The sequence below is a fragment of the Cebus imitator genome, unplaced genomic scaffold (assembly GCF_001604975.1).
Source record: "Cebus imitator isolate Cc_AM_T3 unplaced genomic scaffold, Cebus_imitator-1.0 Scaffold221, whole genome shotgun sequence".
NCBI classification, from domain to species: domain Eukaryota; kingdom Metazoa; phylum Chordata; class Mammalia; order Primates; family Cebidae; genus Cebus; species Cebus imitator.
The window spans coordinates 3,377,777-3,404,206 of NW_016107536.1; the positions used below are offsets into that span (position 1 = coordinate 3,377,777).

Consider the following 26,430-nt stretch of genomic DNA (forward strand, 5'->3'; position numbering starts at 1 on the left):
TGCCAGCATTTAAAGGCATTATTTAGCTACAAAACACTAACAGGATGCTTGTTGGGTCTTTCTGCACCAGCCATTGCAACATTATCAACCCTGAGCAGCCAAATCATAATGCGTAATGCAGAACAGATGGTAAAATGGCAGAAAATATATGTTTTAAGAGTTTATTTTTTTTGTTTTGTTTTATTTTTTTGAGACAAAGTCTCACTCCATCACCCAGGATGGAGTGCAGGGGTGCTATCTCGGCTCACTGCAACTCCACCTCCGAAGTTCAAGTGATTCTTGTGCCTCAGCGTTCCGAGTAGCCGGGATTACAGGTGTGCACCACCATGCCTGGCTAATTATTGTATTTTTAGCAGAGACGTGGTTTCACCATGTTGGCCAGGCTGGTCTTGAACTCATAACCTCAAGTGATCTGTCTGCCTTAGCCTCCCGAAGTGCTGGGATTATAGGCATGAGCCACCACACCCAGCCAAGAGTTTTAAATTATGTTCACTTACCTCAAAGAGTTTTTGACAAAAATCTTTTTTTTTTTTTTTGTCCTTAACATAAATGAAGCTGTCTCTATTTAAAGACTAGGTCCTTCAAACTTTTTTTTGATGATGTTAATCTTTTTCCTATTTTGCTACCAACCTGACTCTTCATGATAAGACAGAATAAGGACAGTGAAAATAACTAAAATGTGTATTTGGTAGATTTTGTTACTAGCTCTGATACAAAGCCTCATGGAAAAATAAGCTGCAGCTGAGTAAACCCAAATTATAATAATTCAATAAATGACTGCCAAAGGCAAGATGCTATTAATTCAAAAGACATACAGACATGGGCCTTGGTGGTAAGGAACTTACAGTTGTTAAAGTTAAGAGATTTCATTGTTGGTCTGCATATAACCTTTAACTTCAAATAAACACAGATAATTGTTATAAATACATATATATATATACACACACACACACATATATATGTATATATACATATGTATGTATTTACATGTAGAGAGAGGGAAAAGGCCACTGAGATGTTAACTTCCAGACTGATGCATACCATGTTTATTTTAGACTATCTCTGTCAAATTCTTGAGCAATAACATTTTCCTCTTCCAGAAATGAGGTTGAATAGATATCAAGGTTCCTTTCAGCTTTACCTTTATAATTTGGTGAAAATATGAGTCCTGATAAATAAAGTACAGTATATCAAGGAGATCAGGAACTAATTCCAAGATTTAATTTCTTATTAGTTGCTAAACCTTTCAGGTCTATGTTTAAGAAAGGATATCAAACTTGCAAAACCAAATCCATTTCACTTTCAGACCCTTCAGTCTTATATCAACATAATAAATTATCTGTTTTCATATAAAAGCTCCAGTAAAAGATAGTTATAATTCCTGTCTCAAAGGCTCTTTGAGACAGTTCAATAGACTAAAAATTTAATTTTCTCTTGTAGCCTAAAATGATACTTACATCAAGCACTGATCCAGAGAGATCAGCTCGTTCAAGATTTGCACAGCAAAGATTTGCATGTGCAAGATTACAGCGACTTAAATTGGCCATTTTGAAGTTAATGTATCGAAGGTCCAAACGAGAAAGATCAGCACCACTGAAGTTCAAACCCTGAAATAAAAAAAGCACAAATTGTCACTATAATTAAATCATCTGTATTAAATTTAATTACTATCGCTAACCACTAAATTGTTTTTAGAAGCAATTGGCAGTTCAGTCACTTGGAGTTTATAAAACATGATCAAAATGGAATTTAGATACATAAAAGAAGTGTCATTAAATAGGTTCCTCATAAAAGAAACTCTATTATCTGTAGAAGTTTCTAAACAGAGATCCTTGTTAGTCCTCTATCTGCTAGTAAGTGTTTAGTTAAACCTAATTCTATTTAAATTATTTTATTAATTCAATAAATCAAGACAATTTATTAGGCAGAAATGAGTACTGTGGTCTTTAAAAAATCTGAAATGCTACAGTACACATAAATAAAAGTACTTGCCACTGATCAGCCCGTACATTGCAAATGTACAAATATTGACTTTTAAAAAACTGCTGCAATTTCCATGCATGATTCACAAACTGCTACATGTGATATAATTAGACAATAAAAAAAGGCTATTATTGCATCTCTTTTTGGCTAACCATTTCAGAACTAAATCAATGCTATGACTCATAATTAAATTATATCTTGCACATAAAAGGAAAATAAAGCAAAAAAAAAAAAAAACCCCAAAACATTCACAGATTTGCTGACAGAAATAATTCATATAAAAGTCTGCTTTAATTACCTGGCATCGCAGTTCTGACTTGGTTGGAGTTGCTAGCAAAAATCGGACAAATTCCTTTCGGGATATTGGTGAATGATCCTCTGGTGGTTGAGAATTCTTGCAAAGATATTAAGAAATTAGTAGAGTCTTTTGGGAGACAGCTACAATAAATTTAATAAGTGGCTAACGTAAAACCAGGCTTACCTTTATTGCCACTTCTAGGTGTTCAATCAATGAGTCAATACCAAAAAACCTTGCTTCTTCTAACACACCTATCAGAACAAAAATGATTCTGAAACACTATTTAGTGAATGTATTACATTCATTGTGAATGTAATAAAATACGATTAGTTCACAAATCTTAACATTTAATTGATGTTTTAGATCTGAACAGGTTTGCCACAAGTATCTTTTACATACTGAATCAGAAAACGATGGCTTCACAAAAAATGTCAAAAGTATAATTCAGAAATATTTCTTATAGCAGAATAAAATTTAAAAATATTTGTAAATAAAAAGGGTTTCATCTATCATTTACTTTAACTTGGTTAAAAAAAAAGTACATCCTTTAAATGACTTGGTATTTTTCCTTATTCTAATCTGTTAATAAACATCAGAATGTGTGGGAATACATTTGGGTTCCATTATCTTTCAAATGAGAAAACCTCAATCATTCAGTTGGCTGTCTACCTGGTAAAAAAACTACTTAGAACTCTGGAATTACAAAGAAAGTATCAGACATAATCCCTCCCTTCAAACATTTACAAGCTAATAAGGGTAACTAGATACAGAAAACCACAGTTATTTGGGAAGAATAATACAATCTTTTCCGTGAAAACCAAACTCTATGGTCAATAATACAATTGCAAAACAAAGGTCATCCAAGGTATAGCATCAGATTGCCACTGTGGCATACACAGTCCAGATTCTCCCTTCAGGAGGAATCCAGTCCAGTCAGAGTGGCATAATCTTTGGATTCTTCCTGAAGGGACAGGCTCACTAAGATAAATATCCCTGGTGGAAACCAACATATTATAAAAGAGGTTCTTGTGGGCCACACTCTCAATTTGCTAAGATCTAATATGTTTCTAATTCTAGGTTTAGAATTAAACCTTTAAAACTTCCAGAGAAGCCTTATAAATACCAAAGACAGGCCGGGCATGGTGGCTCACACCTGAAATCCCAGCACTTTGGGAGGCTGAGGTGGGCAGATCACTTGAGATCAGGAGACCTCGAAACCAGCCCAGCCAACATAGTGAAACCCCATCTCCACTAAAAAAAAAATACAAATATTAGCTGGGCATGGTGGTGCATGTCTGTAATCCCAGCTACTAGGGAAGCTGAGGCAGGAGAATCGCTTGAACTCAGGCAGCAAAGGTTGCAGTGAGCTGAGATCACGCCCCTGCACTCCAGTCTAGGTGACAGAGTGAGATTCCATCTCAAAATAAAAAAAAAAGAAAAGAAATACAAAAGACACACATGAAGAACAGCAGATAGAAGAAAGGAAGAAATATTTATTTTATTTTACTATGAGCACAAGTAAAATCTGGATTTGAATACTAGCTCTGCCACTCACTACTTTTTGGTGTTAGTGAAATTACTGTACACTGTTTTAAACCATATAATTACTTGAGGCAACCTGTAAGCAATGTAAAGAGTTTGGATGGAAACTGTACTAACTAAAAACAATTCTTTATAAAATGAATCCAGCAGATAGCTCTGCTTTTTGAACACTTGAACAAATAAAAGAAAGGGTTGAGAAACATGAAAAAGAAAAAAACTAGCAAATCTTGGTAATGGCTTGGTTTGCAGATGTGTGACACAACATGGATATATATATTTCTAACACTATTTTCTAGATAAGTTTGATATAAAATGCTATCAATAATTTGAGGAAAAACTAAAATGGGAGAAATAGAAAGCAACCAGAATTTAGTTATAAAGTTATAGAACTAGCCAAAAGGGTCAAATAGTGTCATTTCTTTTTTTGGCAATAGGTACATTTTAAAGGGAATATAAAGTTTCATATAGCAACACTAAAAGTTAGTGGGTACTTTGTATTTCACTACAGAAACTGTAAGTTAGCAGTCCTCAGGCTGATTCTGATGTGTTCAGCATGTCATGTTTTTAAAATGAAAATATTTCACATAAAATTTTAGATACCCAGGTTTTCTTTAAAAACCAAAGTTCTGGCACTCTGCATCTGTCCATGTTCCCACATGGCAATGATCTGCTGAAGTTGGCAGGCGTGTAACCTCAAGATTGCCAACTGCCTACCATTCCTCAAGTACTAACATCAGATCAACTTCAGTCACTTGGAGGCCTGTTTGCTTCCAAATGTGCAACCAGTGTTTTATAGGGGCTTTTGTCTACATCCCCTCTATGAACCTTCACAAAAATCTTGTGATGTAGATAGGGACAAGAGTGCTTTTAACAATCATTTTTCCAATATGACTCAAGAGAAATTTTCCCCCCGTTAGTTTCCCCAGGTTAGCAAGTTGTAGAGTCAAGACTCGAATGCAGATTTATGATTGCAAAGCATGATTTCCCCTCTTGACTACTCTAGTTCTCACATAATGTGGAGAATATCCATAACTTGGAGCCAAGTTACATTCACAATTCAATTCTTAAGAGACAACAAAATCCTTTCAAGTCACTTGTGATAGAATCTAAAGCAATTTAGAATATAAAGTTGAAGTGTATGACTTAGATATTTATCCATATGTACAAAGACTACCTACCTGAAGGACTACCTGTGCTAAATCTATTTCTACACCTATATACACTCATATACATGTGAAAACATTTAGTTTAAAAAATAGAAAAAAAAATTATGGAAACATGCTGAGTGAAACAAAATTAAAATCTTAAACTTACAAAAATGTGAGTAGTTAATAATTATATTGGAAGTCTTCATAAACTCACCCAGTAAGTTAATGCCATCATTTACAATGAGCTGTCCATGACGCAAGTAGTTCAAAATGGGTTCAAAGTACTCAGGACTTCGGTCAATTAAGAAAGCTCCTCTATGATCTTGCTTATTTCCCCAGACACCTGCGTTACCATATAATAAAGAAAGTCCCCCATAAACAAAAAATAAAGTCAGAAATGTATGAGGAAAAATTTGCTTAATATACCAGTAAGCTTTTACTCTTAAAACTGAGATTATTAGGTTAGAAGTTATAAAGTCAGTACAGATACAAAACAGGTAACAAAGAATGTGAAAACAATGTGTTACACTCACCTTTGTCCTTAAACATGTGGGCCAGCATACTGTCAGGTTCTTTATTCACTAAAGTGCTCCTAAGAATTCAGGGAAAAAAATTGATTTCTCCATTTGTCTTTATAAACAAACATATTTAAGTCAAGAGTATACTCGATCCCAGCTGCTCTCTCAAAAAGATGCATGCTACAACCTGGTAGGAGTAACGCTGGGGAACAAAAACGTGCAGTAAGTTGCCATTTATCAGATCCCTTCTAATTGGGTACTTCCTTTGATTTAAATATTGTTTTATTTTCCTTTGATTTAATTACTTGTCTATCTTGTTAGCAAGCTACTACATAATAATATTCTTGATCTTCCAAACTTATATTTTTCTGCCCTTTAACAAAAGCAGTTGTAGTCTACAAATTTTAGTAGTGTTAATTTTTACTTGTATTGCGTGTTTATTACTCAACATCTGAAAAGCATGTTCTAAAACACTGAAGTGATGCCTTTTATGCCTTCTCTGGAATGAACCATGTTTTTACTTTTTTCTTCAAAAAAAGTTATAAAAAGTGGCTTTAGATCACATAGTATATTTAAGCAGCATCTGAATATATTTTAAGGAAATCAGCAAGTTGAAGAACAAATGGTACACAGTGCTCCTTTTGCATTCTCTTTCTCTCTAATACACATACACACACACCTACCGTGTAGTTGTAAAGTACCGCCCTCCAACATTTAATGTTAGCCAATCTGTGTGGAATGCTGACAATCCTTCAGGCGGCTTGGAATCTGTCTGAGGATCTAGAGATGACATGTAGAAAATAATAAAAATATTAAGATTGAGGATTCTGGGAAGATGGCAATGGCATAATTTTTTAAACTGAATACACACATAATAAAAGCATACCAGAGCTACTAGGACAGCAATACCCAAACCCATAGACTGCATCTAAAACAACACTAGATGATAAGGTAGTCCCACCAAAACCAACAGCTATAAGAGCAGCATGCTTTCAGCGCCTGTGAAAGAAAAAGCAGAGAGAAGCAACAGGGTATATGATGAACCCACGAATGTCAAAGCCATCCATGGATACTGACTTCATTGCTTAGTAGTCTAGCTGAGAGCAACAGATTGAGATCACCCCCAAAATGGGTGATGCAAGTAGTTTGCAATAAGATCTGACAGGGCTATAAATAAACTCTCAAAACCACATGGCCTAAACTCCCTTCTAAGGACAAAGCTCCATACCAATAAGATGCTGGGAAAATAATCCAAGTCGAATGCAACAAAGACAACAGAGACCAAAAAAAAAAAAAACAAAAAGGGAGTCCAGATGAAAGTTAAGAGGTCTAATAGACCAGAATATATCAGAAAGTGAGTTCTTTATTTTTTACCACTTCCCAAAAACAATGGAAAAGGGAACTCTAAAGCCATGAAATTAGAAAAACTGTCCTAAGTCAGCTCTCTTTTCAAGTTAAGAAAAACTAATGTCACACAAAAATAAGCAATACAAAGGGATTGATCAAATGTCCTACAAAGGTGTTAAAATAATGTCCTTATATAGATAATGAAAACATTCCAGAAATACCCACAAAATAGATCAAAATTATAAACTAATATTCCAAAACATGCTAAAAGAAGCTTATAGAAGGTATAAAATAACAATATAAACCAGAATTTAAAAATTCAGAAATGAATAGCAAGAACTCAGGAGAGACTTAGAAATAAATGAAAAACCATTTTAAAAATAAAGATTAAAGCAAAAGAAATACAAGAGTGATTAAACTTAATAGACAATGACTTAAGGGAAAGAAAAGGTAAAAAAGAGAATAGCTTGAAAAATTTAAAGGAAATGGCCAGACATGGTAGCTCATGCCTGTAATCCTTTGGGAGGCTGAGGCAGGGGGATTAGTTGAGCTCAGGAGTTCGAGACCAGCGTGGGCAACATGGCAAAACCTCATCTCTATAAAAAATGCAAAAAAAATTGCTGGGCATGCTGACACACATCTGTAGTCCCAGCTGCTTGTGGAGCGTGAGGCAGGAGAATCACTTGAGCCTAGGAGTTTCAAACTGTAGTGTGCCAAGATCACGTCACTGCACTACAGCCTGGGTGATGAAGTGAGGCCCTGCCTCAAAAAAATAAATAAAATAAAAAATGAAAGGAAAAAGTTTCAAATGTAAAAAACAAGTGTAAAAGATCCACCATACATACAATAAAGTGCTGAAAGAAGGAAATCAAATCAAAATGAACTCAAAAAAATATGTAAACTTCAAGAAAACTTTACTGAAATTTAAAAATATATACACTTGAAACTATATATCGAAAGGATCCATCACATACTAAGAAAATCAGTGCAGAACAACTCAGAACACCAAGAAATATTCTGCTAAAATTACTGTACTTTAAAGTAGGAGAAATATCCTTTGGGTGATCTATGAAAAATAATCACATAAAAAAGATCAGATTTTTTGAGATCAAAACTTCAAGGCAGAATAAAATGCAGTAACAAATTTAAGATATTCAAAGGAAAATAATGTGAACCAAGGATTTTTCAATAGCTTTGCTGAGGTATGATTAACATAAGCTACATATACTAAAGTTTATAATTTGATAAGCTTTGACACATACTGTCATATCAAAATTATATAAAGATGGTGGATGGCAATGGTATCTTGCCATTGGAAGATGTCAGAGAATATTATTCTCATAGTTTCTTGGAGAGAAATCTACTAGAGAACAAGTTTCAGATAACCCCCAGCAACATGACAAAAGGATTGGAGGTAAGTGTACACTTGAAGTAAAATTAAATGAGGGTATTAAGGGAGACAGTATAATATACAATGGCTATATGTTCTGACAATGCAGAACTTACTTTTTAAGTAAGGGGAGAAAGGATTTAGCATATGAAAAACATTTAACTTTTTAGTAATCATATTGGTACTGAAAGTATTAGGTTTGTTACTCTGACACTTTTAGGTGTGTTCTGTGAGGGGCAAAGTAAATGAGTATGTGACTTTGTAAGTCTAGTAGTACCTATGCCCCTGAAAGTCAGGATTATTGACAAGGAAGAGGCCGGGCGCGGTGGCTCACGCCTGTAATCCCAGCACTTTGGGAGGCCGAGGCGGGTGGATCACGAGGTCAAGAGATCGAGACCATCCTGGTCAACATGGTGAAACCCTGTCTCTACTAAAAATACAAAAAATCAGCTGGGCATGGTGGCGCGTGCCTGTAATCCCAGCTACTCAGGAGGCTGAGGCAGGAGAATTGCCTGAACCCAGGAGGCGGAGGTTGCGGTGAGCCGAGATCACGCCATTGCACTCCAGCCTGGGTAACAAGAGCGAAACTCCGTCTCAAAAAAAAAAGAAAAAGAAAAAGAAAAGGAAGAAAGGAGACACAGATGTAAGATAGAAGAGGATAAGTAAAACCCTTATAATCCTAAATATAAACTTTAAGTATTAGTATCCATATTCTGTTATATATGGCATATAAACTTTATGACCTATAATATATATTATATATAAATTTTATCTCTACCTACATATTTTCAATTCTGTCCACCAAAGGCATAGCGACAATGATGGACCCAATAGCAAAGAGCCTCCCCAGCACCCAGATTTGTCTTAGAATGACGCTTCCCACTAAAAGAAATCAAGGACGGTTGGAAAAATGTTGATCCAGGTCTGAGACAGGAAAAGGTTAAGATGAACACCTTTTATTCCAGATAATAAGCAAGCTATAAAATCCAACAGGGTTGCGTTAAAAAGACCTGAAGAGATTTCCAGTGGCCAAAAGTTAAAACAATCTGAACATCAATACATGCAGAAGATGAAAACATAACAAATATTTTAAAATCCACGAGTTAATAAAAATAAACTAAAATCTTAATTGATCACTTTTCATTGTGTTTGTATGCAGTGGACCAATTAAGAGACCACTGCCTGCCAATCACTGTTAGGCCAATGGATAAAACAAGGTGAGAAGTTCTGGCTCACAATTTTAAGGTAGAGACAGACAGACAAGAGTATGCACTTCTAAGTTGGCAACTGCCTGGGCAACAATCCTGAAAACTACTTCCACTCACCAAATGCAATTAGTATGATGCTTTAAAAATACTTAAATATCCAGTGTTGGCTGTATGGAGTGAAATAAATCAAATATTTTATCTTACTTTAGGCCTTCTTTTTTAAGATATAAAACTATAAGCTTTCTTCCAAATCAAAGGATAGTGAATGTGCACACCTGTGTGTATATGGTTGATATCAAGTCATTTTTTGACTTATTTGATCACTGTGAAATATTGTTAAGCACTACTTATGCAAGCAGTATTTACTCACAAATACGTGATACAACACTTAGAGAAATTTTGACATTTACTAGCAGAGAAAAAATTTTGAAACAAAACAATTGTTTCTAAAATCAAAACTACCTTACCATGTTAAAGTTAATGAATATATATACCTCAAGAGCATTTTAAAGCCATGTAAAAGACAAGGCATCCATACTAAAATATGATCATATAAGAAAAAATTTAATATATACATATGCATCCAGTGCAGAATCAAAGAGTGTGAAGATCTGAATACAGCCATCAGATCATTTTTAATGTTTAAGCTTAAGGGCCTCATTTAAAATAACTGCCATTCCATCCTTTTTTATTATTATTTTGGCAGATAAAATTGGCTTTTAAGGAAGTCACTTACCAATAAATGGCTCTCCTTCACACACAAACAAAACATCATCATCCCTGGGGAAATCAAAATTTAAAAAGCCACCATCAAAATCTAAAAATCACATTAATTATCTGTTGTTTATAGAAACTGTTCCTTAGAATTATATAGAAGATAGGTTTTGCTATCAATCTAGACTGCAAAGAAGCTAAGTTTCCAAAGCTTTGTTTAACCCTCTGAACTTAACTGTCTTTGGATTTAAATTCAAAAATAAGATCTTACACATCAAAGTACTTTTGAAATGGGGGAAAAAAATCCCACTACACAAATTATGTGAGTTCAGCTTTCTTATCAATTGAGAATGAATAATTATGCTCAAAAGATAGATTAAAGCCACAGCCAACTCTTTTTTCTTTAAATTTTTTACTTCTAAATCATTAGCTGTTGTGTGCTTTGGAGATGAAATAAACTGTCATATTAAATCTAGGAAAAATATAACTGGAAGTAACTCTGCTATCAGTGTTTACCCACCACACATCTACCACACACACAAATGTAAATGGTTCCACATAGCCCACAGTTCTGGACAATCAGTATATATCCTCTTCCCCAAGCAATTACACCAGATACTGTATTGTGAACCAAAAACAAATAAACAGATATTTTATAGCTCAGAAGGCTTCAGTTCTGACCTTCCACTGTAGACATTTTTATTTCCTATAGGACTCATAGGACATGCTGAATTTTTCTAAGAGGTAGAGTTTGTGTTTCTTAAGGAGAAAATTAGATTGATGCAGATCATCATTCAACAACATGACTCAGCTTTCCTTATAAACTGAAAGAAGGTGGGAGATAGGTATTGAAAAACTAATTATCCTAATTTATTTGGATTTAAAATGTAGTGTATAATATTTCCTAATTGTTCATCATGCCAGTTAACTTTTTCAGTTTGGTATAAAAATCTGTTTTCTTTTCATTAACAAAACCCAAGGAGCTGTATGACCTAGGTAAGTCTCTCAATTTCACAGGTAATTAGTTTCTTCATCTGTAAAATGAGGGGTCTAGAACTGACTAACTTCAAAAGCAGTATTATTATACTGAAAGGTCATTTTGATCTGGATTTATATGGAGATAAACTTAGTATATTACTGCTGTAATTTAGAGCATCATTATCTTCACATCATCAATAAAAAAAACTCATGCTTTGCAAATTAAATGGTACAACTCAGACAAAGCAATTATAACATAACTGGTATAGTTACAATACTTAATTTGTGTTCATTTTACCATCTTCTTTGTTAAGCATCTTTCTGCTCCAAAATTCTCTGACCTTGTGAAGATGAAGTAAGGTAAACTACACACTTTTTTTTAAGAGATAAATCTGCCTGGGAAATTTAAAGAACAAACAAGTAAGCCTAAATTATGGTGGCTCACTGGTGCTATCTCTACTTAGAATTCTATCATATTTATAAAGTTTTCACAAAATCTGGCCTCTGTAATGTTTATAAAATGCAAAGCATTCTTAAGAAATGATTAATAAGCAGGTGCCTATAAAAGTGAAGAGATGAATTAGATTTTTAATGTTAAAAACTGCATGTCTTATTAGATCCTTCTCTAGAACCACAGAGAAGAAATTTCCTCACAGCCATATAAGAACTATGCAGAAACACTATCGGTATACTGAAATGTACTAAGGGTTTTCTATCTGATCAATACACCTTAAGCCCAAATGATTTAAATTCTAAAGAGCAACATCACTAGCCAAAATCCTGTATTCTTAACAGTGATTAAATTACTACTTAAGGGAAACAGCATAGCACCAAGAAGTTGAGGTACACTGTTGACAGCTTATAAAAAGGTGAAGGTTACCTGATTAAAGCAATATCATCAATCAGTCCACCTTTCCCATTATACACACTGGTGGCTTTTATGCCGAGTTTACTGCTGGCCACAGAAAGCAAATCAGATAAAGTTCCATATACAGCAACAACCTGTAAACACACCAGATGAATATGAACAACTTATTTAATAAATTTTATCCCCTGCAAGTTACAAACCATCACATTAGAACAGGACTAGAAAATCAGGTTATCATATAAACGGAGACTTCAAGAGGTTCTTAACAGTGCCCCCTTTTCTTCTATGACTCATTTATTCACTTGGTGCCTAATACTGCAGACTTCTAAACTAGACATAAAAAATCATCTCTGACCAAAAACAATCTACAATCCTAAGGTGAGTTAAATAGTGCTCCAGTTCTGAAGTAAGGCAACCTACACTTCAATCTAGAGTCTGACACTTTCTAGCTGTCAACTTGAGTCAATCTATTTATGCTTCTGTTGCTTCAACTAGAAATGAAGAAAATAGTAGCACCTACCTCAGAAGGTTATTATGAGATGAGTTCATACATAAGAGTTTAGCAAAGTGCCTGAGACCTAGTAAGTCCCTATTATGTCGTCCTTTTATTATTTATTTAATAAATAAATTCATCCTTATAATAAGAGTGCTCTGGTGCTGTTCATCCTTAGAATAAGAGTGCTCTGGTGCCGTTTATCATACCATTAACTATGTCAACTATCACAGAAAAGGTAACTTCCCACCTCATTTAATTCTTCACTAAGCCAGATTTTAGCATCTAACATTACAAACAGAACACACACCTGGGTGACAGTGAATTGATGTGTCCTGCTTTGAATCAAGTAGTCTGATATATGTGCAAGACACATGCAACTGTTTAAGCAGGGAGCTGAGAATCTCTACACATAAATGAATTTTGTGCCTTGGTCCTAAATGTAACTATGGGTTCCCAGTGGCTGAGTTGTACAGTTGCATCATTATCAGTTATGACCTCTGAAAGTTAGGAATAAAAAGTAGGTGAGGGTTGGGCACAGTAGCTCATGCCTGTAATCCCAGCAATTTGTGAGGCTGAGACAGGCAGACCACTTAAGGCCAGGAGTTTGAGACCGGCTAGGCCAACATGGAGAAACCCCATCTTTGCTAAAATACAAAAATCAGCTGGGTGTGGTGGCACATGACTAGATACTCCAGAGGCTGAGGCACGAAAATCGCTTGAACCAGGGAGGCAGAGGTTGCAGTGAGCCAAGGTTGCACCACTGCACTCCAGCCTATGTGACAGAGTGAGGCTCTGTCTCAAAAAAGCTACAAACACGCACAAAAAAGGAAAAAAGCAGGTGAAGAGCTAAACATGAAGCACAATCAGTGAGCTCATGGATGTCCCTAGATTATTATGTCAAGATGCCATATGAAGTGAGCACTAAGGCTGGTCCTCTGTCCACCAGTGACTGCAATACAATAGACAGTTACTAGTTAAATAAATAAAGTAAACAGAGGACATGGAAAAAGCTGCTCAGTAACATAGGAGTGTGCAGTTTTTCAAAAGCAGAGTACTCAGATTCCAACTTTTTTCTCTCGGATCAGAAGGATGAAAGCCATAAGAGTGCTGGGGCATTTTGCAAAGCATTGAAGGCAAGAAAAATTTAAGCAGAACTAAGTTCATTATAAAAAATAAAGTACAACCCAAGTGTCTATAAGCAGGTAATTGTGTAAATAAAATATGGTATATATACATACAATTGAATATTACTCAGCAATAAGAAACAACAAGGCCAGGTACAGTGGCTCATGCCTGTAATCCCAGCACTTCGAGAGGCTGAGGCAGGTGGCTCACTTGAGCCCACGAGTTTGAGATCTGCCTGGCCAACATGGTGAAACACAGTCTCTACCAAAAAATACAAAAAGTAGCCGAGCATGGTGGCATGTGCCTATAGTCCCAGCTGCTTGGGAGGCTGAGGTAGGAGGATCATCTGAGTCTGCCAAGTCAAGGTTGCTGTGAGCCAAGATCAGGCAACTGCACACCAGCCTGGATATGATGGGATGGAAAAGAAAAAAGGAAAGGAAAAAGAAAAGAAAGGAAAAAGGAAAGGAAAGGAAAGAAAAAAGAAAAGGAAAGCAAGAAAAGAAAGAGGGAGAGGGAGAAGAGAAGAGACATGAATTCTGACACATGCTGCAACGTGGATGGACCTTTCTGACAGTATTCTAAATGAAGTAAGCCAGTCACATAAAAGGACAAATATTCTATGATACCATTCACATGGAAGTACCCAAAACAGGCAAATTCATAGAGACAGACAGCAGAATAAAGGTTACCAAGGCACAGATGGGAATGGAGAGTTACTTCTTAATGGGTACAGTTTGTTTGAGATGATGACCAAGTACTAGAAATAAATAGTATGGTGATGGTTACATACACTGTGTATGTAAAAGATGTCAATGAATTATACATTTTAACAATGGTTAAAATCATAAATTTTGTTGTATTTTTTACCACAATAAAAAAAATAATGCAAAGCACCTGGGACAGTGTCTTAACAGAAGGTTTGCCATAAATAATTAAATACTAAGTAAAATATGTCGCATATTTCTTAGGACTGTTCACCTCTGCATCACAGTGAGGAATTCTGTAACTGCGCTGTACACATTCCTGGGAGAAAGGGAAGAGAAATACAGTACCTGAAGCATTGCACACAGCAAAGCTAGGGTTCTGTTAAGGCAAGGAGCGAAGAGAGTCAAGACAGAGAAGAGAGCAGCAAACATGCAAAGGAGCAAGAGACTGACCAAAGCAGATACACAACAACTACTGCAGTCAGGAAGGTGCCATGAGAGGAGGGTAAGAAGCACCTCGTTTCCAATTCAGTGTTCTTGGCATAGCTGCTATTATACAAAGAATTTTCTAAATCTTTCTTTTGCCTCTTATTTACCTGTGCCTCTTATATCTCAATGTGGCTTTCTTTTGCCTGATATCCCCTCCTTGCCCTAACATCAAGTTTCTCTCTCAGTATCTCTTTCACTGCTCTCTTGGCCATGCTGTAAAATAGAAGCAAGTTGAATGCATCTGTCTATACTTCTGTACTTAATATAAAAATTAGAGCTTACGATCTTATATGACTTATTCAAAATATACTAACTTGAATTGCTGTCTACTTCCATATGATTGACTTGGCTTTTCTGTGGATTAGTTGTGTCCCCGTGAAAATAAAGGCCACCTTCCATGTTTTAAAGCTGTGCTGTCCAATGTGGAAGCCACTAGCTGTATGAGTTTATTTGAATTTTAATTTACTAAAATTAAAAGTTAAAATGCAGTTCATTCACAGTAGCCACAATTCAAGTGCTCAACTGCCACATTAGCTAGTGGTTACCATATTAAATAGCACAAATTTCCATTTTCTCAGTAGTTCTATTAGACAGTGCTAAAGAGGAGAAAAAAATGAAGAAAAAAAAACCCCATTTTAATTCTATTAGGCTTTCCCATGATATAGGAACCCAAAGTAACAAACTGATGAAATACAACTCAAGACCTGTTTTCTGTTTTATTTAGAGGGTTGGGATGTTGCCATCTTCCCTTTCTTCACCATTGAAGTCAAATTTGACCACACAATAGAAAAAAAAAAAAAACACACATACTGTTTGGAAAGAACTATTCTCAAGGCAATCAAGGAACAATAGGTATTTCCTTGTAGGCTGTAAACTACTAAGGAGCACAGTCTAGGTACAAATTGAATTCAACTTTTATTTTATTGGCACTTAATCCTAATAAAGTATCAAAAACAATTTACCACATCACTAAATATTTTCTAATCTGGCTGTCTGCCTAGATGCTAAGGTTCAATAAAAAAATTTTAATTTCCAAAAAGTTGTTATGAATTCTGTGAATAGAGGTGACCAATTATCTCTTGGTAAAGGTGATGAGCAGCACTAAAGAGGTACATCCCTGAGTTTTTCTACTAATAACTGCCATAGCTTTAAATGAAAGGATCCACCTACCTAAATGGTACATCACCTGGCTTATAATAGGCCTTTGATAAATATTTCTTGAATGTTGAGTGTTGAACTAGGACACACCTTTTTTGTATGACAATCAGTCATGTTCATTTAAGTCTCTTACACTGTTATTAGGGTAAAAAACTACAAGGTATAAATGTAATTGTAAAGTGATACTAAGGTCAGGCGTGGTGGCTCATGCCTGTAATCCTGGCACTTTGGGAGGCCAAGGTGGGCAGATCACCTGAGGTCAGGAGTTCCAGACCAGCCTGACCAACATGGTGAAACCGTGTCTCTACTAAAAATACAAAAATTAGCCATGTGTGGTGGCGCACACCTGTAAATCCCAGCTACTCGCAACTGAGGCAGGAGAGTTGCTTGAACCCAGGAGGCAGAGGTTGTAGTGGGCCGTGATCGTGCCACTGCACTCTAGCCTGGGCGAGAGAGCGAGATTCCATCTCAAAAAAACAAAAAAAGCGATATTCATAAAATGATTGAAAGTGGCTGTCTTTGGATAATGGAATTATGGTTAACTATGACTTTTTTGTTTTATTCTGTTTGTTTTCCAAATTTGTTTACAACAAACCTATATTAACTTTGCTATAAGGCAGGAAGTTTTCATTTAAGGTCTCTATAGCTCCAGATACTAGTTCTACAAATAAAATTATTTTAATAGTTTGCAATCCAGCAGTTGGCAATTTCCTTTAAGTGAAATAACCAAAGGGTGGTCAGTTAGAGAAAACATAATTTAAATTAATACAAAGAATCTTATAGTTCTATAAATTTGAAAATTTCCCTTAAGTTGGGCCAATAAACTTGTTTTCACTTGAAGGGCTATTCTTGACATTTGTTTTCCAACTAATCATTCGAGCATACTAACAATACCAAACAAATAACAAGGAGTTATGTTGCAATATTAATATTCAAATATTTAAAATCTCTGTATTTTAAACTAATTAGAAACCAGATTTAAAAATACACATATCAACATAAATTTGTCATACATATGGAAAAGATGATTAAGTTACTGAGAAAGTTTCAAACAGACTGGCACATGCACTCTTCTTTATATAACAACTCTGTTGAGAAAGAGGAACAATGAAAATCTTGTATATCATGGACTTAAGCTCCAGTCAGTATACTAAGTTTTTCTTTGTCTTCCCTACTGAGCCAAAGAAATCATAAAATGACAGTGCTTACAAAGGTCATTTGCTTTTTATGTGTTACTTCCGCCTTGTGGACCTGATGTTTCCAAGTCACTGTGATTATCTACTTTAATAACTTGGGCATTAAGAATGGAAGCATTTTACAGAGTAAATTGAGAAGCATGTCTATTAATGATGACTGTATTATACTACTGTTGAGAGTCAATTCTTTTTAAACTTCAGATCCCATGACAAGTGAAAGCTATCTTTGAGTTGCGAAAAGAAATGGTACACCATGCCTAGTAGAATTGGCTAGTTTTAATTTGCCTTTAAGCAACATTTTCAAATTGTAACCTATATTATTAAAATATATTCCATTTAAATTTGAAAATTAAAATCTGCACATGTATGTAAAATATTTTTTCTTCTATCCCCACAAGATTTATTACATAATACACGATAAATACTTGTTGAATCTATGCAGGCTGATTTACCCAACCAAAGCACTAATCATAATTAACATCTAAATGTAGAACTCAATTTTCTGTGTATACTTTTAGTCAAATACATTTTAAATATTTACATGACCTTATTCTTTAAAAGATGACATAATTAAGGTAAAAAATGAAAATATTAAAAATGAAAAATTCTGACAATACCAAGTGTTGGAGTGGATGTGTACCAGTGGGGAAGGTTTATGCAATGCTGATGCGAATATAAATTACTGCAATGACTCTGAAAAACAATCTGACATTATTTTGCAAAATTGAATATTTACGTATTTTTAACACCCAATAATTACAACTATGTGTCTATACCTTGGAGTGGTGGTTCTCAAATGTGTGATCCCACTACCTGCAGCATCTGAACCAACCTGGAAATTTCACCTGCAAATTAAAAATGCACATTCCTACCCCACCGCATACCTACAGAATATTAACCTTTGGGGATGGAGTCCAGCAGGTTTCTCAAGTCCTCCTAGGGACTCTGCTGCATGCTAAAGTTTGAGAACTACTTCCCAAAAAAATGCTTGCTGCTGTGCACCAGGATACATATACGGAAATATTCATGACAGCATTGTTAACAACAAAATATAAAGAAAATAAATGGCCTAATGTTTGTCATTGGGGTAAAAAAAATACATGGTATAAATGTGTATGTAGTAGACCTAACGTCTACTGACAGGAATATCATGGTAGTATTTGTATAGCATGTACTTTAATAAAGCAGTAAAAATGAATAAATTATCACTATGTCAGAGATTCTGGTTGGAACAGAATTATACGGAATGAAAAAAGCAAGCTCTGGCCTAGCATGGTGGCTCATGCCTATAGTCCCAGCACCTTGGGAGACTGAGAAAGAAGAACTGCTAGAGCCCAGGAGTTTGAGACCAGCCTTCGCAATATAGGAAGACACTGTCTCCACAAAAAACTATATACAGTATCATACCAATTTGAGATACGGTATTTCCCAAAGCTGATTTTTAAAAAATGTAATTTAGTGGCCAGGCACGGTAGCTCACACCTATAATTCCAGCACTTTGGGAGGCCAAGGTGGGTGGATCACAAGGTCAGGAGTTCGTGACCAGCCTGACCAACATAGTGAAACCCCATCTCTACTAAAAACACAAAAATTAGCCGGGCGTGGTGGCACATGACTGTAATTCCAGCTACTCAAGAGGCTGAGGCAGGAGAATCACTTGAATCCAGAAGGCAGAGGTTACAGTGAGGCAAGACTGCACCACTGCACTCCAGCCTCGGCAACAGAAAGAGATTCCGTCTCCAAAAAAAAAAAAAAATGTAATTTAGTTATGCATATATATGTGACAAAACTACTGATTTAAAAACACACACACACACACAGCAAAGAGAAAAACAAAACTCCTGACAATGGCTGCCTTTATGGGAGAGGCAGAATGAACACATTATGTTATTGATAACATGATACTTCTTGAGTTGTCCGGCAGATTTACAGATATTTGTTACATTATGTTCCTTTTAATGTTTCTGTATATTCTTTACTGTAGTGTTTTCTATGTATAAAATATATTAGGAAATGTTCAAGCTTAAAAACTGGGCCTTCACTAGGTTCTTATTAATGTTTAGACTTCAGAGGCAGAGGTTTACATAAATTTTCACCTTTCCCCAACCCTAACAACGTAATGGATTCAAACCTGGATACTTACTATCAACAACATATTTCTTTTTCATTCTTTGTTGTTGTTGTTGTTGTTGTTGTTGTTGTTGTTGTTGTTGTTTTAGACATGGGATCTCACTATGTTGCCCAGGCTGGTCTTGAACTCCTGAACTCAAGCAACCCTCCTGCCTCAGCCTCTCAAAGTGCTGGGATTACAGGCATGAGCCACCGTGCCTGCCCCCAACAACATGTTTCTGACTTAATACCAAAACGTGAAGAAAAGTTATTTCTTGGACCAAGAATGCAAACATGGTATAGAATGAAGATATTTCCCCACTATGTCTGCCATGCTTGGCATGATGCCACGTACTCAGATGGCATTAACTAAGTGTTCACTGAGTGAATGAATGAATGATGAATGAATGAATCAGAATACAAAAGGCATATGCACAGCTCATCATTCAATATTCTGAAGTAAAAAAAACATTCTGTATTCAAGATGTATAGAAACTTTGCACTGACATTAAGTTGCTTAGAAGTCACACACTGCATTCAGAGGTGCGAGTCCCCATTTTAATTTCCTTAATGACAACTCTTATAGGGACTATTAAAAAAAGAATAATGAAAATGTTGAGGCACATGAAAAAAGGGTGACAGGTACAACATAACTCTTTTGGAGTATTTTTTAAAAACAACAAAAAAATCCTCAAAATTGAAACATTCCAGTGTTTAGAACTCTGGCCTTCTAAAGTTTCTTACCACACACCCCATTGGTAACACACTTTTGGGCATGCGCTCAAACATCTGTATATTTATATATTTACAAGCTATATTCCACTGTCAGAAAGTACATGTTTTCTCAAATGATGAGGACTTTCAGTGATTTAGACTATGAATCAACCAGTAAGAATCTCCTAAATATTTATCATTAAATTTGGTGAAATTCTGGCAAATACAGCATTGACTTTAAACATTAAAAGTGAAAAACAAACAAAAAACTCAGAAAAAAAAATCTGAAGCCATTTGTCTTCATGTCTTAGAGAATATTTCCAAATATCTTGCTAACTAGGGTGACTCATCCTGTCAATGGCTAATATTTCAAAGAATAACACACACTTAGGGAAAGGCTGATTATTAATAGCAATTAATAAACAGGACTTCAAATAGTCTTCTTTAAAACTCAGCACAGTTTGAACTTCTCAGTTCCAAAGAGATCCAATCTGTTTTTAGTCTCAAGGTTTATACATACTCGGATAAGTGGCAGCTCCTGACATTTCCTCATTGTTTACTTCTGCTTGCATAATTAATATTGTCTTCAAACTGCAGTTTCTTTGATGTAATCATTTAAGATCACTTATCACTTGGCATTTTGGTGAGGGTTAATTTAGTTAAAACTGGATATAAATCTTTTTTTTTTTTTTTTTTTGAGTCGGAGTTTCGCTCTTCTTGCCCAGGTTGGAAGTGCAATAGCAGGATCTTGGCTCACCGCAACTCCACTTTCTGGGTTCAAGCAATTCTCTTGCCTCAGCCTCCCAAGTAGCTGGGATTACAGGCATGCACCACCACGCCCAGCTAATTTTGTATTTTTAGTAGAGACAGGGTTTCTCCATGTTGGTCAGGCTGGTCTCAAACTCCTGACCTCAGGTGATCCGCCTGCCTTGGCCTCCCAAAGTGCTGGGATTTCAGGCATGAGCCATCACACCTGGCCTAAAACTAGATATAAATCTTAATGTGGCAGTTGTAAGTTTCCATATCACAATGTCAATGACAACCAATCAGTGAAGAAGCCACTATTAACCTTTTCACACAGGAGACCTGAGGCCAGCTGACATGTTCAGTGACTGGAGGTACAAGTTTCTTTCTAGATCTAAAAAATCAAGTTTCCATATTATTTTATATGTTTAAGTGTAAGATATAAATAAAAGGTATATTTCTTCCTAACCTCCAATAAATCGTCTTGGATACTGTCTGTTCTCTGGAAACCACTGTTCAGAGAATGCATAGCCCTCTCTACAATATCAAATACATTCAGTAGTTACATTTTTTCAACATACAGAAAATTTGTGGTGAGCATATAACACAGCACCCTGGGAGAATTCTGTGCCTCTCCATGTCCTTCCTCAGGCTTCGTAGCCCCACAGTCTGGTAACCACTAAACAAGCTATGAGAGGGAAACTTATTTGAAAAAACAGAAATTATTCTTATAACCAGGCAACAAAAGCAGAAGCTAGGTAAAGGAGAAAAAGTAAGTGGTATAGATATTCCAACTGGTGGATGGGAAATCAAATCCTATTCTATTTGAGTAGCACTCTTCCCCAGCATGTTCTTAATGAACATTCATGTTATGATCATGCCAATCCAATTAGTCACTTTATATATAAAAATGCAAGCTCTTTTGTCAAATAAGAATAATTATAAAATTTTTTAATCAACTGAAAGGAGTGAAAACGCTGTCAAGATTGGCTTAGCATATGTTGTCAGTTGAGTAGTGAAGATTACTGCTTTGTTTCTTTTTAATCCAGTACTCTCCAGTTTGGAGTTTTATGAGTGTTGTAACATCAACAAATTTATATTTAATTATTTGAGATGCATTTTCCCCAATCTTCTGAGATTCTCTAGCAGAATATTGTTAAAGTAAATAAAATTTAGATCTAAGAATCTAATGTAGTCAAAAGTAAATAGCTTAAAAAAAATTCCTGTGAACAATATGGAAAGACCAACCCAGTTAATTTTTGACATCCAAATTCAGTGGATTTGGGAGAGATTTAGAGCATAAATATTTATGACTGAGTCTAAATACCTGTCTTCCATGGGTAACATAGCAGATACATTGCATTAAAAAGGTCAATCGGAATTTTGTTTTTGAGAATATTACTAGTTTTGGATACACTAAATCTTTCTTACATTCCTAGAGTAACAACATAAGTTTTAGATAGTAGTAGCTAACTACAGGTTTAGAAAAAGTCAATAGTGCTCATAAATGTAAACTTTGTGAAACATATTTTTGAGGTAGCATTCATAACTCAAGAACTCAAATTTATACCAACTCTGTTTTTACATGAGTATTAAATCTCTAAGACCAGAAGAACATATAATTATAGTCAACAAACCACACTCTGATTCGAATTTTCAGAGAATGTTTACACTGAAGAATTGGAAAGCCATTTTTAATACCACTAGACAATTTCACTACTTAAAAATTTACAATGTTTCCCCAATGCGCAGGCAGCAGAGTATTTCGGCAACTAACACAGCGAGGCCCATTTACCTTTACCTTAGACTCGTAAAGGCTGAGTTACTTCTGGGTATCATTTAGCCACGCAATAAATGTCTGCCTTGAACAGTCAAAATTTCCCAAAGTAGCAGAACAACTTTGATGGGTGGGGCAAGAGGCTGGGAAGGAAGAGAATTCGTTTTGGCTGGCTCCAGCGCTGGAAGACCATTTAGCACCACACCCTCCGCAAAGGCCTAACACAGCAAAGGCGACTGTCAAATCGATCCCTTTTGGGTCTGCTGTCCCCGTCCTCTAAGGAATCAAAATAAGGCAAAATAATAAAACGTGTACATAGAAGTTTGGCGGCGGCGGGGCTTGGGGGCTTGAGGCATCTCAGAGAGGAGGGCAAAAATCAACAAGAAAATGACCCCGTTTTTAAAATCCTGTCTTCGACCTCGGATGGGAGAAGATTTTGTTTATCCACGAGCAGTTTACTTCTGTCTCCACAGGCTCTGGTGCTCGCCGCCACTTTCTGAGCAGATCATTACTCAGCACCGGAGCCGGCGAGTCTCCTGCGTCTGGAGCGGGGTCTCGGGGAGAGGCGGGAAGAGGCGCGACCGCCCGGGCGCGCAGGTGACCGCGGCCCTCCCCGCGCCCCCGTCCCCGCACCCCCTGCACCGCGCATCCGGGAGCTCCCGAGCCCCCGGCCCGACCCGCGCCGGCCCCGGGGCAGCTGAGGCGCTGAAGGGCGGGCTCGGGCACCAGGGTCCCGAGGGTCGGGAGGAGGCCGCGGGGATCCCGCGCTGTCCCCGGGCGACCCCAGCCCGCGCACGCCCACCTCCCAGCCCCTCTGCCCAACTTCACCGCTGCCCCGCCAGCCGGGTCCGCACCGGCCGCCCTCGCCCCGACCCCTAGCCCGCCGCAACCTCTCACGCCCCCGTTACCTTTCCGTTCTTGGGGCTGCCGTTCAGGAACAGGGTCACCCGCCTCATCGCGCTGCCCCCGCTGGGTCCTGAGTGAGCCGCCACCCTCCCACCTAGTCCTCCTCCCACCTTCTTCTCTTCCCGCCCTTCCCCTCCCTCCACCCACTCGGATTCGCCTCCCTTCGCCACCTTCCTGCCCTTGGGGACACACCACACACACGCACTCTGTCCCACACCCAGGGCTCGGCCGGTCCTCCTTCCCACCCCGCCCCTAGGCTCCTCAGCCTGCCTGGGGCCCTTCCCCCACCTCTCCGAGACTGACACTCAGTCGCACCAACCAACTCGCGTTACTGGCCAGGGCCCAGCCAACCAGCAACCAGCATCGGGAGGGCTCTGGCTAACCGAGCCGGGACGGAGGGAGGGAAGAGACACTGAAGGCTAGTAGATGGGAAGGAGCATCAGCCAATCAGAGCGACTCCTGGAGCCGGACGGCGGCTTCCAGCGTTACTGAGCAGGCGCACACTCAAGTCTAGGTAGCGCTCATCTGCATACAGAGGCGGGGTCTACGGTAAGGAGGTGGAGCTCTAAAAGGGACCCACGCACCAGTCAGCCCCTCCTCCCGCGCTAGCCCCGCCCACAAGCTAACCCAGCGAGGAAACGGCTGCAGTAGGGACGGACTGATTGGGTGAGAGCCAGCTCGTCGCCCTGTTAGGATTGGTCAAATGAGTCTTTTCGAAGTTTGCAGCATCCAATCGAAAGCTGGGAGGCGGAGTTAAAGAGCTAAAAGAAGCGTTACTCCGCGAGACACTCCCGATAAGTAGTTCCCACGGTCACAGGTCAGTAGCAGATGTCTGTGGTCAGAGGGTTGACTGCAGCTCGCGGTGGCTCCTCTCCGAGCCCAGGAAGCCACTCCAGTGCAGAGGGAGACGCCTGGGAGCGCTTGGAGTGTACGCGGACAGGAGGAGGGGGCGGTGGCGGAGTGATTCGTAGATTAAGGCCGGAGCCGAGGGGCGGGGTTGGGGATTTGAATCGGGCGGCGGGCAGAGGCGGCGACGGCGCGGGCTGCGAGTCCGGGTGGGCCTCCAGGACCCCGGGCTTCAGGCTCGGAGAGCGGCTCCCGACTGCCGGTGCTTTGCCAGGAAAACTATTCCAAACCGAGGAGCCGGGGTGTGGAAGGAGCGGCCAGCGCGACGCTCGCCTGCCACGGGGCTGTGGGAGTAAGCCTAGCTGCCTGGCGGGCCTCCAGGTGCAGCGTGAGAGGTGGGATTGCAGCCTTGCTCAATCTGTTACTCCGCGGCGTTTCTCGGGAGTTTGTTCGGCTTACCCTGCAGCCCAGTGTTAGTGGTCCTCTCAGGAGCTCCTCTGGGTGACGAGGGCTGCATCCGGACCTGCTGAGCGATAATTTCCGGAAATGTACAGAGCTGCGTCTTCAGCGGAGTACCCTGATGATTCAGGTCTTCCCTACGGTTAAAAAACCGAGGCTGGGGTCTGTTTTGGTGTATCCTGAACAGCAGTTTCCTCCATTTCTTTATATTTAATTTGGCTTTAAAAGTACGCGCTTAGAATAGAAGGATGGTTACGAGGCTAGGAAGGATAGTGGGGATGGTTAACAGGTACAAAAACATAGAATGAATAAGATCTAGTATTTGCTGGCACAACGGGGTGATGGTCTGTAACAATTGTGCATTTAAAAATTAACTGAAAGTATAATTGGGTTGTTTGTAACACAGAGTATAAATGTTTGAGATGATGGCTACCTCATTTACTTTCATGAGATTATTACGCATTGCGTACCTGTATCAAAATATTTCACGTACGCCGTAAATACCCACAGAAACCAGAAAATGACACCTGTGACATGTGTTTCTATGCCAGTATGGACTGTATTACAATTCAGTCTTGAATGAGTTTCGTGATCGAATCACATTCATTTTGCTGGTGGGGTTATTTTTCATTTTTCTTCTTGTTTTTCTTCACCTCTTAGATGGATGCCAATTCAAAAGACAAGCCCCCTGAAACCGAGGAGTCTGCAGTGAATAATGCTGGTATGTGATGATCTGCTGCCTCCTTGTGAATTTGAAGATTTAGATAGAGTTGTCCTCACCCCGACAATATGTTGTCTGTTTCAGGAAACACCTCTTTCATTTTGGGACCTGGGAATATTGTGACTCCTCAGAAGCATGGCGAATTACCTTCTAATCCTTGCACACCAGATACTTTTAAATCGCCTTTGAACTTTTCCACAGTAACTGTAGAGCAATTGGGAATTACACCTGAAAGCTTCGTCAGGAATTCTGCAGGTAAGGGAAATTGTCATTCTACTGTAATACTTTTGAAGTTTATAGCTTTAATATAACTCAGCTTTTTTTTTTTTTTTTTTGGCCTATGTGTACTGCTATATTATTTTAGGTATCTAAATTTCGTACTCTGCAAACTTGCTTCTTCAGGGAGACTTCTGTGCACGTGCATGGCTCATTTAGCATAGCAGGGATCACAGAATTGCAAGGCACCCAGCATGATGACAATGTTCCAAAGTCAGTCGTGCTTGATGCCAATACTAGAAAAAAATGTGCGTGTGAGTCACTTTTTGACCTGACACATGGGATACAAGAGGGTGTATGATATGAATAGTAATAATGCATTTTATTTTCATGTATGGCAAAAATAACAATGTTTAAGAGCAATTAAGAAAATATAATATTGAAAGATTAGTGTATGCCTTCTTTAAAAATCACGAACAGGGCTGGGCACAGTGGCTCACACCTGTAATTCCAGTCCTTTGGGAGGCTGAGGCAGGTGAATCACCTGAGGTGGGGAGTTAAGAGACCAGCCTGACCAACATGGAGAAACCCCATCTCTCCTAAACAGAATTAGCCGGCTGTGGCGCAGACCTGTAATCCCGGCTGCTCAAGAGGCCGAGGCTGGAGAATTGCTTGAACCTGGGAGGCGGAGGTTGGGGTGAGCAAAGATTGTGCCATTGCCCTCCAGCCTGGGCAACAAGAGAAAAAGTCAATCTCAAAAAAAAATCTCATTGGCA

At 38.1% G+C, this 26,430-nt stretch overlaps 2 protein-coding genes across 3 annotated transcripts in view; one reads left to right on the plus strand and one right to left on the minus strand.

Moving 5' to 3' along the window:
* Positions 1-23,679, minus strand: part of KCTD9 (potassium channel tetramerization domain containing 9) — a 30,129-nt gene extending 6,450 nt beyond the window's left edge. The window contains exons 1-10 of one of the 2 annotated variants that reach the window (XM_037746131.1): positions 23,415-23,639; positions 22,531-22,782; positions 12,007-12,128; positions 10,171-10,214; positions 6,173-6,269; positions 5,505-5,563; positions 5,186-5,314; positions 2,465-2,532; positions 2,282-2,377; positions 1,458-1,607 (exon numbers count right to left, since the gene is read on the minus strand). In XM_037746131.1, the coding sequence (XP_037602059.1) occupies positions 1,458-1,607; positions 2,282-2,377; positions 2,465-2,532; positions 5,186-5,314; positions 5,505-5,532 (471 nt within the window). In that variant the 5' untranslated portion in view covers positions 5,533-5,563; positions 6,173-6,269; positions 10,171-10,214; ... (1 more) ...; positions 22,531-22,782; positions 23,415-23,639. Of the gene's footprint in view, positions 1-1,457; positions 1,608-2,281; positions 2,378-2,464; positions 2,533-5,185; positions 5,315-5,504; positions 5,564-6,172; positions 6,270-10,170; positions 10,215-12,006; positions 12,129-22,530; positions 22,783-23,414 lie in introns of both variants that reach the window. The other variant, XM_017549776.1, reaches the window with a different exon arrangement.
* A 473-nt stretch (positions 23,680-24,152) lies between these two features.
* CDCA2 (cell division cycle associated 2) overlaps positions 24,153-26,430 on the plus strand; it is a 50,196-nt gene continuing 47,918 nt past the window's right edge. Inside the window, exons 1-3 of the mRNA XM_017549780.2 lie at positions 24,153-24,653; positions 25,378-25,438; positions 25,523-25,693. Coding sequence (XP_017405269.1) covers positions 25,378-25,438; positions 25,523-25,693 — 232 coding nt within the window. The 5' untranslated portion in view covers positions 24,153-24,653. The remainder of the gene's footprint in view (positions 24,654-25,377; positions 25,439-25,522; positions 25,694-26,430) is intronic.